Raw genomic sequence first — 14,113 nt, forward strand, 5'->3', positions numbered from 1 at the left:
TCCTCCAGAAAGGGGCGTCTGGGGTCGTGGGGTGAAGCACCCTCCTTGCTGTTGTAGCTTCGCCACGAGGCACACAACTCCTTGGCCGGTGCACACCCGTCCACGGACACCTCGTGTGCCAACAGCAAACTACCAATCCCTCCTCTTCCCCTGCACACCTGCCCATCAGAACCCCATTGGCCCAGATATTCCCCGACAGGCCTGCAGGGCCCCTGCACAAATAAGGCAACCTGACTCTCAGGGTCGGGATCGAGACCCTTGTGGGGCTCTGCACTCAGCAGCGAGTCTGCTTCTCCCCGTCCCTCTCCATTTGCTCCCTCTCCCTCCCCCACTACTGTCTCTCAAATAAATAAATAAAATCTTTTTTAAAAAGAAAAATTAAAACTTATTTGGGGGGTTCACCCTTGAACTGTGAGTTTGGGACCCCAAAAGCCCCTAGCGCTCTTGGTCAGTGCTCATCCCTCAGGCACACAGAACCCTGGGGCCACGGCCTCAGGAGTCTCCACAGACCATCCATCACCCACCCTGCGCAGACAGGGCTCAGGGTCCTGAAAGGTTAAAGGCCCAGCCCTCGGTCCTTCAGCGCATTGGCGGTCAGCCGGTCAGCGCTCAGCATGCTGGGCGCCACCTCCCTGACAGACCTCCCCACCACAGATAGCTCTAGAGAGTTCGGAAGACACACAAGACTCAAGAGGACCACATCCAGCCAGGTTGACACAGTTCTGGATTTTATCCACAGTCATACAATCACAACTGAGAGAGATATATTTGTATTTATAGACCTTTAAATTACACGATCATGTACAAAACATGTGCATTGCTGAGACCACAGCACTTCTTGGAGGGTCACAAGTGTCGGACTAATGGAGTCAGGGAGCCTAGGGCAGCAGGTGGCGGGCGGCAGGGCAGCCCCGGCCCCTGGCAGAGCCAGGCCGCAGAATGGTGGTTAAATGGGAACCGAACACACGAGTCGCCAAGCCCCACAGAGCGGGCCCGCGCAGCATTGAGGGTGCAGGGAGGGGGCTACAAGACGTGGCGGGCACAGAGAGGGGCGCGGCCCTCCCACGTGGTGGTGAGTACCCGCACACCAGCACTGACAGGTGGGGCTGAGCCCCTAGAGCTTGGGGGTGGGGGGAACTGCTGGGTGGGAGACCATCCCACTCTGGGGTCCTGAGGAGCCTGGGGACCGAGAGACAGTGGTCCCAAACCGGGCCATGGAGGTGGTTGCTCAGAAAGAATGGGATTTCAAGTCCCTGCCCCGGAATGGGCAGCTGGAGCACTGAGGGGGCAGGCCTGGGGTCCAAATACGACCACAGACCCTCCCCAGGTGCTAGAAAGCCATTGGCATGGAGAGAGGGAACCCAGGCCCCAAGGTGTGGCTGTACCAGCTTCCTGCCTTCCAAGGGTACATACACGGTGAAGGTCAAAGGCCCCCAACCTCAACTCCCATCTGGAGGAGAAGCTGCAGAGGCTTTTGATCTCGAGTTGGGAGGGCAGAGAGCTTCTGAAATCTTGCTTTGGGCTCTGAGAGGCCTAGGGCAGATCTCAGGCGGCAGCAGATGCCCAGAGAGCAGTGACAGGAAATGGGGGGCTGGGGTGGGGGCCACAGTCTGCCTGTCCCTGGGGGTGCCATCGTCCTCACCCTCAAACTCCCCTGGCCCCCTGACTGAGGCCTGGCCAGCTCAGGCACCCCCCCAACCGCCGCCAGAGTCTGCCAGGATCCTCTGTGCACACATGAGTGAGGTCAGGGCCTAGAGACCATCAGTGGAGCGCTGGGAGAAGAAGCAGGGAGCAATAGAGGACTGAGGGGGGCCAGAAGGGCTGGGGTATCACACTATCTTTACCTGGAGGTCCGGGGGCCAGGTGCTGAGGAAGGGGGTACGTAGGGTGTCTGCAGTCCTGAGGCCCAGAAGCTCTCTTTGAGCTACAAGAAGTCCCAGGGCCTCACCCCAGAGGTTCCCGAGACTCCTCTTTCCAGCCAACCCTCCCCTCACCCCCTTGAGCTTTTGTCCTGCCCTGGTCTTCTTCCCAAACCTCCCAGGGCTCACACGTGTGGGAGAAGTTGGAACGAGGTACTACAACTCAGTAACCCAGCAGTGCTTTCCTTCTCCCACCCCAGGAAACACCCTGGGTCTGGGCAGGCCCTTGGCTCCCTCCCCCCTCCTGACCCTCCCCCGAAAAATCCTTTAACTGAGACCCGGGCCTAGAGATACGGAGGGGCTGTCAGCCAGGGGGAAAGCTGCTCCAGGGGCAAGAGCTGGGCGGAGAGGAAGGGACAAGGAGGAAAGACAATGGGACTGTCCTGCTCCGCAGAGCCTCGGTGCCTCCCTCCTGCCAAAGCCAAGTCTTTCCCAGGGGCTCTACAGGGTTTCTGATGGTCCCAGGTTTGAGACTCCTTTGGGTCTTGCCCTGTCTTCTCGGGAAGGCCAGAGAAGGGGAAAGAGGGGTGGGAGGCCACAAGGCTGTCTCCTGGAGGCTCGCTGAACCTGGTGAGTCTGTGGTTTTAGATGCCCATGGAAGGAAGGCAGGCAGGCAAGGTGCCCTCCTCTCCAGGAAATAGGAGGACGTTGCTACTGTTGCTGGCTTTGCCCTGGGCTTTGAGGCCTCTCCCCCTGCCTGAGGACTTAGGAGAGGGGGGCAGGGTTTCTGCAAGTGACCGCAGGGTATGTCTCTAAGAGCCTGGCCCCAAATTGCTAACAGCTGGAAAGAAGGGCCCCAGCAGGGTCTTGGTCCCTCAGCTGAGCTGGCGTTGGGAGGACTGAGGGCCTGCCCCCTTCACTCACCCTCCTACACACCGGTGACACTGTCATCAACTCCAGCTCTCTCCTTGTCATGTCTGGGGGAGTCTAGGGATCCCGGGAAAAGTCTATGGGAAAAGAGAGAGACCGTTGTTCCTCCAGCCCCACCAGTCCTTAGGAGTGAGGGCAGGAGAAGAAGGGTACTCCTCAGGGCAAAACGGAAGACTAAAACTAGGAAGCCCCCCACCTTCTCTGGGGTCTGGAGGGGAGGCTTTGACAGCAGGGTGGTGGAGGGAGGGGAGCATGGTGGGGCAGAAGAAAGAGATCAGAAAACCAGGCCCAGAGAAGAGGAGGGGGGCAGAGGCTGGCAGCCTGGGTTTTGGGGGAAGGGGTGGGAAGCGTAGTCTGTGGGGAGTGAGGCAGGAGAGAAGGGTCCAGGAAACGACCCTCAGGGTTCGGGAAACTCTTTGGTGGGATCTGAAGAGCAGTTGTTGTAATGTCTCTTTTGGGCTAAATACTAAGACCCTCACCTACCCTGGGGCCATCACCCTGAGTCCCACCACCCTGGCCTCCAGGCGACCCTGCAAATGCTTCTGTCTCTGTATTTTTTGTTTTGTTCTGTTTTGACTTTTAAAAAAATAAAAGCTTGATCGGAAAATATGTCTGGAACTCTATGGCGAGGGAAGAGGGACGAGAGAGAGTAGGGAGAGGAGGCAGTGGACGAGGAGTGAGGGGTGGCGTGGAGGGGAGCAGGGCAGCTAGATGGCCTCCACGTAGTTGGCGGGATAGAGACCCAGCTGCCCACTGTCCAGCCGCCCGCGGCACCATCCCTGCTCGTCCTCCTCTCCCAGCTTGGTGAGCTCGTCTCCTAGGAAGGGAACACAAAGGAGCGTGTTGACAGGGGCTCAGGGAGGGCTACCCACTCCCCCACAATGCTAGTCAGCTCTCCGATACTAATATTCTGGGCCTGATCCCAAGGCCCTCCCAAGACTGCCCCAACGCCTGCCCTGGAGACCAGCCCCAGCCACACCCCGACACCCACGTGCTGCCCCGGGCCAAACCCCCCAAGCCCAGGCCCAGCCCCTGGCTTCCTTTCTCCGGTCTTATCCCTTCTGCAAGCAGCCCCTCGCCTCAGACCCCACCCCCCACCCCATTCCCGCGTCCCACTCCAGGTTTGGCCCCGCCCACGCACCAGGCCCCGCCCCCAGCCGCTTTCCCGGCAAATCAAGGCATCCCCTGACCTTAGGCCCCGCCCTTTCCCGCCCACCATACCGGCCTTGAAGCTGAGCTCATCCTGCTCCTGGCCGTCGTAGTCATAGAGTGCCCGCACACGCACCCCCTTGGCGTCGTCCTCAAAGGGGTTGGAGCCCCCATTGGCCTCACTGCCCCCGAACGGGTTCCCGCTCTCGTCGTCTGACCACTCGGTGGCATAAGGCTGGCCCCTGTCGTAGCTGCTAACGCTGAGACGCAAGGAGAGGACCCAGCGTAAATTGCCACTCCCCTTGCCCCTCACGCTAACCCTCTCCTGCCAGTCAGACATCTGGCCCCAAATCCCACCGAGGCTGGTGCAGGGATGGGTTCTGTAAGAGGGGGTTCCAAGCCAGTGATCCTCACTGACAGCTCACAGGACAAATGTGAGGCAGGACAGTTAGCATTATTACCCAGTCCTTGAGTTGGGATGCTGAAAGGGACCCCTGAGAACATCTGACCCCTCATCTGAGAAGGGCACCTAGTGGTTAAGCAGCTTGACCTCTTGGACATCACATCCTGGCTCTGAGGCTTACTTACTAGCCTTGTGCCCTTGGGCAAGTCACTTAATCTCTCCGGGTTTCATTTTCTTCATCTGCAAAATGGGACGCTTTACACGCTGCTCAGAGTGTCAGGAGGCTTCGATGAGTTAATATATGGAAAACGTTTACAACAGTGCCTGGCACCAAGTAGGTGCTCGAGGTCGCTGTGATTTAGACCATGTCTTGTCTCCTGAGGTAAAACTCATCTCCCCGGATATGTGGGCCCCTCTGGTCCCAGGAAGCTCTGCAGGAGCTTCTTGCACTCACCTGCCACGGTCCCCAGCCTGGGATGTGGTCTCCACCACTCCAGTGGCGTTGGTCAGCGTCACCCCCTCTGCCTTCTTGGGCTGCTTCTCTTTCTTGGTGGCGGTGTGAGGAAGGTCTGGGTTCCACTCCTAGTGGGCACCAGGGGAGCAGTGAGGCAGGGGAGCTGCCCCCTGAGGTCCCTTCCAGGCTTTTCCAAACTTCCCTTCCCCATCCCCACACCTCCTCACCTCAAACTGGGGCCAGTTCATGGGCATGCCGGGGCCGCTGGTGCTGCGGAACCACCGGAGGTCATCCTGGGCATCTGCCCCCCGGATGGCCTGCTCCAGCTCCCGGTACACGTGGACATAGCTGTGTGCGGGGGAGATGGGGAATTGGGTGGGGGGCGAGATGCACCGTGGCCCCTTCTTGTCCTCGCTGAGGGCCAGAGGGAGCCCATTCAGAGGACCAGGATGCTGGCAGGCCCCCCGAGCTAGGGATCAGATGGGCTGGTCCAGGAGTAATCCCCTTCCCTATCCCTGCCTAAGCCACTACCCCATCCTTCCAGAGCAACATTCACTGTTTCTCTCATGCCTAGTCTGCCTCGGCTGGTACCCAGACAGCCACTGTGTTTGGAGCCTTTTCCTTCTCGGTCCCTGTTGTTCTTACCCTTCCTGTCCTGATACCACAGGGCCCAGGGTGCCTTGCACAATACTTCCACCCTCGGCCATCCGTGCCCACACCCACCACGTCCCCATGCCCAGCTACCTGCTATTCTCGGCCAGGTTGAGGTGGCGTTTGATGTCCAGCAGCACCTCCTTGAGGAAGACGAGCCGCTTCTCCTCGAACTGCTGGCACTGCTCGAACACCTGCTCCATGCTCTCCATGTACTGGGGCGTGGTCTTGCCCACGTCATCCAGCACCTTCTCATACTTCTCCTGGGTCTGTGGGCAATGGAGCAAAGGAAGGGTGAGACCCAGGTCCGCAGCTCCCCGCTGCCACCCACTTCGAGGGGTTCTCAGCCGCCAGGCCCTGGGGCACCTTCTGTACGTCCTGCTTGCACTTGTCCACTTTGTCCTGCAGCTTCTTCTGCTGTTCGGGCGTGACCGACTGCTCCGTCTTGCTATTCATCTCCCGCGTCATGGCCAGCTTCTCCTCCTTGCAGGCCAGATGGTAGGCCTTCTTGGCTGCCTCTAGCTGTGGGGCGGAGAGAACAGGAGGGAGAGCTCCCACTTAGGCGCGGGAACAGACGCGGGCCCTCATCAAGCCCTCCCACCTGCCGGGGGCTGGGAGCACAAATTCAGAAGAGGCAGAAGGGATGTAGGACCCGGCTCCAGGTATCTGGGAGCCGTGCCCACCCATCTGTGGATGTTTCCCTGCATGGCGCTGCCTGCTGCCTCCACAGGCACCCTCCCGTCAGGTCCTGCTGTGCCTGCCCCATGTGGCTATTTCGGCCAGCAAGGCAGTGCTGCGCCCCGGCAGGCACAACCCCAGCGGGGGATGTCCTGCCCACTCCCTCTGTTGGCTCACCTCCTCTGATCAGACTGCCCCCAGTCCGCCGAGCTCAGCTGCCCACCCTTGCCCCATTGACAGCAGCCACCCCCTGGGCACCTCCTTCATCTTCTTGGCCCAGGGCTTCTGGGCCTTGCGGAAGCCGTCTTCAGCCTCCTTGGTTTCCTTGAAGCCACCCATGATCTGCTTGTGATAGGCGTCCTTCTGCCAGTTCTTGACCTTCTCCAGGTCCTCGTTCAGCAGGTTGTTCTTCACTTCCTGGTGCAATTCGCTCACCTTGTCCGCTTCCGTCATGATGGCCCCCCAGGCTCGCTCCAGGCTGCCATACTGTGGTCCTGAGGAAATGGTCATGGGGTGACGAGGCCCTCATCACCCACTGCCCAGGGGCCTCCCCCATGCTTCCTTTCTCCCAGGCTTTCCCTGTACTTGCCATGTCTGCAGAAATGCCCTCCCCTGCTCTCTTTACAGTTTTATCTGTCCTTCAGGGCCCACATACCTCCTCCAGGAAGCCTTCCCTGACTGCTCTGCTCTCACACCCCGCAGCCTGCAGCCCTCACTGAATTCTTCATACAGCACTGGCCTCTGTGACCACTCCCTTGCTCCCCTGTCAGCTGGTGAGCCCCATGAGGGGCAGCCTGGAACTCACAAGTCCTCACAAGCCCAGTACAGCACCAAGCACACAATAAGCGCTTCAGGAATGTTGACTGAGCATAAAACTGAGGAAGCAGCTGGTGACAGATGCCAGGAGGCCACTGGGACCAGACATTCCACAGTCATTTGTTGGTCTGTATACTGGGGATCAGCTCTGTGCCAGGCACTATGCGGGGGAGTACCAGGCTCAGTCCCTGCCCTGGGAGTTCAGGTCTTGTGGAAGAAAAAAGAAAGTTTAACAATTACACGGAAACCCCAAACTGAAAGTGTTCCAGATCAAAGAATCAAGAGCCAAGACCACTAAAAGGTCTGGATCCTGGATTGCCTTCTGGACCAGCACAATTGCTATAATAAAGTTTGCATATGGACTATATTAAGTGCCCCCAGTTTGATTGCTTTACTATGGTTATGTAAACAAATGTTCTTATTCTTGGGAGCTATGCGAAGGATTTAGGGTAAAGTGGCAGGTCTCCCATTTAAATGGTTCAGAAAAAAACTAGCATCGAAGAAAGAGGGACTGGGAAAACAAGGTGGGAAAACACGTTCCCTGGTGAATCTGGTTGAAGATTGTGTAGCTCTCACCAGGATTCTTGCAACTTTTCTCTAAATTAAAATTATTTGGAAATAAAAGGTTTGTCTGGGTTTGTTTTGTCTCTTTAATCCAACCTAAAATTGTACAAAGTTGAGTTGAACAGGGACAGGGAGACCTGACTGGGTGTGGGAGGGTCAGGGCGCAGGGGTGGGGACGGTGCATTCAAAGGCCCGGTGGCTAGAAGGGTGAGGGCGCATCCGGGTGGCGGGGCGCTCCCCGGCCCCAGACTGGGGGCAGCCGGAGAGGGCCGGAGCGATGCGCCCGGGGTGGGCATGGGGGCACCTTTCTCGATGAGCTGGCGCCAGCGCTTGGCCCAGTCGGTGAGCTGCTGCGCGTATGCCTTCTCGATCTTGGCGCGCTCCTGCACGCAGTTCATCAGGTCGTTACACAGGCGGTGGCCGTCATCGATGCGCTTCACCGTCCGCTTGTAGTTCCCCACCTGGCGGCCAAGGAGCGAGCACGACTCCCGCGGGCTCCCCGCCTCCCCGCTACCCCAAGCCACCCAGGACGCCGCGTCCTGCAGGGGGCGCCCGCCGCGTCCATCTTCCCCCGCCCTTCCCCGCCTCGCCGCCCTGCCAGACCGCGGGGGTTCCCCCGACTCTCAATTTTGGGGGCCCTAGCGCCCTGCATCACACCCTACGGTCTATACACTCCCTCACCCCACTTGACACATAACTTCCTCGCTGCCACAAAGCGCAAGATTTTTATAATTTGGACCCAGACTAGAATGAATTATTCATTTTGTTCTTGTGAGTTAAATGTATCATATTTATAGAGTCATGTAAGTGTTGAGCTGAGCTGCAGCTTCTTGACATAATATTATGTTTTGTAGACACCTCATTAAACACTTATTAATATAGGTTTGGCAGTTTTCGCTTTGGGTTTTGGAAGCCAATCGAAAAAATTGTATTTCTTGGTCTCAAAGAGTTTGGGAGGCTCCTGAAATGCTGGCTTCTAGGCTTGTCGCCACCTCTTTGTTGCTGTGGGGCTTCTGGAATTCATGCCACAGGGGCGGAGGCAGGGAGCCCCTGTGGAAAGGGTAAAGCTGGGGTCTGAGGTGCCCAGGTCTGAGAGCAGACGGACAGGAGGAGCCTCACCCACATCTAGAAACTCTGCAGGATCTCTCCAGGGGCAGCCGTGGGGCAGTCATCTTACCCCATCTCATGGAACACCAAGGCCTTTGGAGGGACCCGAAGGGCTAGGGAGCAAGGCCTGAGGTTGTGAGGGGAGGTGAGGGGAGCCTGGACCGCCACAGGAGCTGTCTCACCTCCCAGAAGCTGTCAGTGGTCTCCTCTGGAGCTAGTGAGGCCTCGTCGTAGGAGCCAGACATGATGTAGCCGTGGGGGGGTAGGGACAGGCAGGTGTGCGCTGGTGGTCAGCAGGCGGGGCTGCTCATGAGCTGGGGGGGTAGAAGAGAGATCCCTGGAGAGTGCGGAAGGGCCCCACGTTCCCCATTCCAGGCCTGCGGCCCCCATATGCTATGGGGATGAGAGCTCCACAGGCCTAAGCCTTGCACTGGGTTGGGGACTTCCCACTGGGGTAATCCCAAGAGTAAGCCCTTAGCACTCCTTGTGCGCATCCCCCACCCCTCCTTCATGAGCCTTTCTGAGCCTTTCACCCCACATCTTCTCCCCCTGATCCATTCCCCCAGCTCCGGTGTGGCAGCCGCCCCAGCCACAACTGTCCTGGGCTCCAGGACTCAGCTAAATTAAAGGAATGCGATCACGTATTTGCTGCATACGAGCTTGCAGTCTGTCTCACAGACACACGTGGCTCCTCAAAGCCAGCAAGCAGCCTAATCATTGTGCATGTCCTGCACTCCCTCCCCAGGGCTTGGCACCCCACAGAGCCCCACTGGGGCTCAGTGAACCCCAGCTGCCTTGTCAATCTGCCCTCTTCCCACTGCCCCTCACCCTGATCTGGCTGAACCCTTGCACTGGACCCAAAATACCCTCCTCAGCTCTCCCACCCAACAGAGTCCCCAACCTCAGCCCCTAGAACCTTCCCAGATGCCCCACCTGGAGCCTGGACCCACGTTCCCTGGGAAGCCAGCTGCAGGGCCCGCCTCCCATCTCTGGCTGGCCCTGGTCCCTGTAAGTCCTTTTGGCTGCCCAGGTGCCCAACCTTTAAAGCCTCTGTTAGTCACTTACGTGTCTCCTTAAAGAGCCCCAAACATGTGGCTTCCTGGCCTACGGGTCAGACCACTGTGATCTGTGTGAGCACTGGAGCGGCTCTGCGTGGCCTGGATCTGTCGGCAGGCATCACAGCGGTCCAATCTAGGCCATGGGCTGCCCCAGGGCTGGGGATGCTGCCCTTCTCCCATCCCCCACCCAGGCCTTGCTGCCAACCCCTCCCCCCCACCCCAGCAAGAATGGCTCAGTAGTCAGGAGACAGGACCCAGAGGGGCAGGGACCTGGTCATCAAAGGGGCAGTGAGGCCAGGCTGGAAATGACCCCATGAGTACCTGCCAGCCTCAAGCCAGAGGGCAACAGGGGCTGCCTCCCTGTCTCTGCACTGCTCAGGGACAACGCATCCTATCCCATGAGGATACTGGGGAAGGGCTGGCCTCAGCAAACTTCCGCCTAACCTGGGGACCCCGGGGGATGCTCAGCCCTTCCAGTCGCTCATCTTCAGGTTCAGGGAGCAGATCATGAGGATCCTTGGTCAAGGATATCCCTCCTTTCTCTGGTCTCGGTCCCCCATCTGTCCAGGGGCTAGTACCATTTTCGCAGTAATAACCCATTTCTGCCTTCTCCTTGCCCTCCCGGGCCCTAAATATATCCCTCTCCACTTTGCAAAACCTCAGACAAACTTTCCCACAAACTCCTGCACAGAGCCCTTAAATCATACTGAACTGTGTTCTTTGGATCCAAATAACTTAAGCTGTCTGCGGGCTAGAGGTAGGGGCAGGAGTGGGTGGAGGGTAGGGACAGACCCTCATGAGACTGGGGGTCAAACCCACCCCAGGCAGCGGGGAAGTGACTTGACAAGCCTTGATGGGAGGGGCGGGGGTGTGTCTTCTCTCCCCACTACAGAGGCTCACCTCCCTCATCCTGCAGTGCTTCTCCTGGGAATTCACCTTCCAGCCAGTGGGGCCAAGGGACGCTGCCTAATTCCATTTGCTGCAGCGCTGCTTGTAAAAGCCAAAGGCTAGAAACATCCCAGCTGCCCGTCCAGAGGACTGCTTAAGTAAATTCTGGTGCAGTTGGGCAACAGAACGCTCTGGTCCTGACTGGAGCCCTCCCCAAGCCATGACGCTGAGACAAAAGGAGCAGGGTGCAGAACAGGAAGACTTCAGATGCTTCCATTGTACGGGGGGGGGGGGGGATATACAAACACGAACACTCTGGAAAGCCGGTAGCGGAGGCTGCCTTCAGGGAACTGGGTGGCTGGGGGATGTGATGGGAAGGAGATTTGTCACTGTTGTTCTTTTATGCCTTTTAAATTTTGCTTTGTGTACCTAAACTGCAGTTTTTATAACCCCCTGGCCTGTGTTGAGGAAGCTGGGAGCTCGGACCGAGAGTACACTGACAGAAAGGGGACCGTGCAGCTAAGCCCTGGGGTGTCAGACAATCTGGGAATGCACGAGGGCAGAGACCAATCTCCACTCTGTCCAGACCCGGATGGGACTTGCTGGGGCCCCTTCCTCAGTGTGGGCAAGTCACAGGTCTCTGGGGTCCCACTGGGGTAGCACATGTCGCTCTCGCCTTGGGGGTCCCCGCTTGGTCACCAAACTGCTGTGTGACCTTAGGCGATTCACATGACTGTGACAGGCCTCGCTGTGAAATGAGGATGCTAAGACCCAATGCAAGGACCGGAGGAAATGGCGAGGGGCCAGGCTGGACCCGCACAGGGGCAGGCTCAGGAAGACAGGAAGGGAGCATCAGGGAGAAGATGTGGGAGGGGGCGTGTGGACCCCCACACCTGCCAGACTCACCTCCAGCCCTGTGCCTGCCTTCTGCAAACCGGCCTCACCCCCCTACCCTGGGCGCCAGGGGGAGGCTTCACTCTGGTCCAATGCCAGGTCCCTCCTGAATGGTGGTCAGGAGCCACCCTCACTGAAAACACAGCTTCTCTCAGAGTCAGGAAGCTGGTACAGCCAGAATCTGCCATGCCCAAGAACGAGCCTGACATGCTCCGAGCAGAACCCATCAAATGGGCACGGTGCCGTCCGGACTTTTCTCCCCGGTGCTTATAAAGCAGTTGCGACCCTGCGAGCCCTTTATCGTTGAGAATAACAACTGGCATTTATGGAGCACAGACTTGGTGCCAAGGACTGTCCAAGTGTCTTAACGCATCACATCCTGCCAGGACCCCTACACGGCAGGTGCCACTTCACCCCGACGTTATTGCAGAGAGGGCCCAGAGGCTGGGACGTGACTGAAAGAGCTTGTCAGCTCTCGTTATTGATTTGTCACCGCTGCTGTAGTGGGGGCGGCTGTCCCACAGCAGGCAGGCGGGGCACCCGGTGCTGTTCTGGTAGAGGTGGGCATGGGCTCTGCTCCAGCCCCACCACTTCCTGATGGGATCTCAGTTTTCCAACTCATTAGATGGAAAAACAATATTTCAGTCTCATGTGACACTCAAATGGTAAAAGGCGATTATTGAAAAATGCAGACCATTTATGGAAGTGTGAGGTTTGCACATTGGCCTTGACCTTTTGGAGAAAGGAGTCCCAGGGTGAAAAGCGTGCCTCTTCTGGGCCCCAGGCTTCCTGCCAGCTGCCTCTAAAATGCCCCTGGAAAGCAGGGGCCTGGGGCGTGTTCTCTCCGACCCTGGCTTGAAGAAGGGACAGAGAAATTAAGAGCAGGGGCCCAGAGAGGGTGGGCCAGCTGTGGACAAAGACGGCATGTGGATTTCTGCAGCATGCACGAGTCACTATTGATCACAGGAGCACCTTCCCCCACACACACCACCCAACCCATCAGCAGATCCTGGGCCCTGCTCTCAACCACCTGGTCCCAGCCCCATCACTCTCCTCAGAGACCTTCCTGCCTCCAACCTTGTGTCCCTCAGCCCTGCCCCAACTCCAGTCTGTTCTCTGCCGCAACAAGAGGGACATAGGTAATACCTAAGTCAGATCCCACCACTACTCTACTTGGAATCCTCTTGTGACTCTCATTTCCTCCACGAAAACGTCTAATCGCTTTCCAGGGGCACTTGTATCTCCTCCAGCTCCACTGACCTCCTTGCTGCTCTAACCCCAGGGCCTTTGCACTTGATAGAAGTGCCTCCCTGCCCTGAATTTCTATGTCTGCTCGAATGTCCTAACCTCCGGCGTTTCACTTGGCACTCTTTTCCTACCCCCAGCTCTCTCCAGTCTCCCCTCCTTGCTTTATAATTCTTCATAGCACGTATTCCCATATGCCAGGCTCCCAACCCTCAAGAATTCATCATGTTTGTGTCTTCCTCACTCACTGTAATGTCAGCTTGCTAAGGTCAGTAGTTTTTGTCTGTCTGGTTCCCTGCTATATTTTCAGCATCCAGAGCAGGGCCTGGCATATAGTTAAATGCACGGTACATTTTTGGTGAATGAATGAATGCCAAGCACCTTCTGGAACACTCATTCATTAAATAGTAGAAATACTGAATATTGTCCCTCAGAGCCAAAAACAACCTGCACAATATTCAAAAAAGTGTTGATAATGATGATGATACAACCAAAAGCCAGAATTTCACCCAGATCCTACTTGTCCTCTGTTCTCAGGCCCCCTGCTTCTCTGGACTTCCCCTTCCTCTCCTCTTGGTCAACTCTCAGGGTCCAGTTCCGGGGTCTCCTCCTCCTTGAGCCCCCATGACAATTCTGCCCTCAGTGGGGAGTCCTCCCTCCTCAGGGATCTGAAGCACACAGAACAGGCTGTTATATTAACCCCCTCCTCACTCTCCCTTTACATCACCTATGACAGCCATTTCTGAGTACCTGCTACATGCCAGCCTCTTTGTACCCTTCATCTCCAATCCTCACGACAGCCCACTGAGATGGGCAGTGACCTCCCTGTCTTCTCAGAGACTCAGAGAGGTTAAATTACTCGTCTAATGTCACACAGCAGGGAGGACACAGAGTCGGAGGCAAGTCCTTCCTCTGCCCCCCACCAGGCACCCAGTGCAGAACCAGCCCTCCTGGCCCAAGACATTCTCCCAAGGGAATGGCTCGGGTCAAACCCAGGCAGGGCCATGGGAAGCCAGAGCTGCCTCACCCTCGCCCAGGTCCCACAAACATTCCCAGCAGCAGCCCCGCTCCTTACGTTACCCTGAGATGGATGGGCTCGCTGCACCTGACTTGGGGCCACTCCAGGACTCTAACCAGCCTTGGCTGGGGCTGCAGATGCCCGAAGAAGCATCAAGGTCAGCTGTAAGGCGCTGTCCTTCCACCCCTCTGTGTGATGCATACCCCCTCCTCATTCCAGTTTCTGCAGCTTTGCTCAAGCCTTCCCCTCTGCCTGGGGTGCACGCCGTCCTATCACTCACCTCTCCCCAAAATAAAATAATCCTGCTTCCCTTCAAGGGTCAACTCAGTTCTACCTCCTCCAAGAAGCTCTCCCTGAATACCCCAGTCCTCACCTACTTCCCCTCTACACCCTGGTGCA

At 57.5% G+C, this 14,113-nt stretch overlaps 1 protein-coding gene across 2 annotated transcripts in view; it reads right to left on the reverse strand.

Moving 5' to 3' along the window:
- Window positions 1–3,092: 3,092 nt before the first annotated feature.
- Window positions 3,093–14,113, reverse strand: part of PACSIN1 (protein kinase C and casein kinase substrate in neurons 1) — a 52,865-nt gene continuing 41,844 nt past the window's right edge. For both annotated transcript variants that reach the window (XM_044255036.1, XM_044255028.1), the window contains exons 2-10: window positions 8,794–8,925; window positions 7,809–7,965; window positions 6,383–6,618; window positions 5,813–5,968; window positions 5,540–5,715; window positions 5,023–5,143; window positions 4,796–4,923; window positions 4,011–4,198; window positions 3,093–3,606 (exon numbers count right to left, since the gene is read on the reverse strand). In XM_044255036.1, coding sequence (XP_044110971.1) covers window positions 3,497–3,606; window positions 4,011–4,198; window positions 4,796–4,923; window positions 5,023–5,143; window positions 5,540–5,715; window positions 5,813–5,968; window positions 6,383–6,618; window positions 7,809–7,965; window positions 8,794–8,856 — 1,335 coding nt within the window. In that variant the 5' untranslated portion in view covers window positions 8,857–8,925 and the 3' untranslated portion in view covers window positions 3,093–3,496. The remainder of the gene's footprint in view (window positions 3,607–4,010; window positions 4,199–4,795; window positions 4,924–5,022; window positions 5,144–5,539; window positions 5,716–5,812; window positions 5,969–6,382; window positions 6,619–7,808; window positions 7,966–8,793; window positions 8,926–14,113) is intronic.

This window comes from Neovison vison, chromosome 1 (genome assembly GCF_020171115.1).
Source record: "Neovison vison isolate M4711 chromosome 1, ASM_NN_V1, whole genome shotgun sequence".
Classification (NCBI taxonomy): domain Eukaryota; kingdom Metazoa; phylum Chordata; class Mammalia; order Carnivora; family Mustelidae; genus Neogale; species Neogale vison.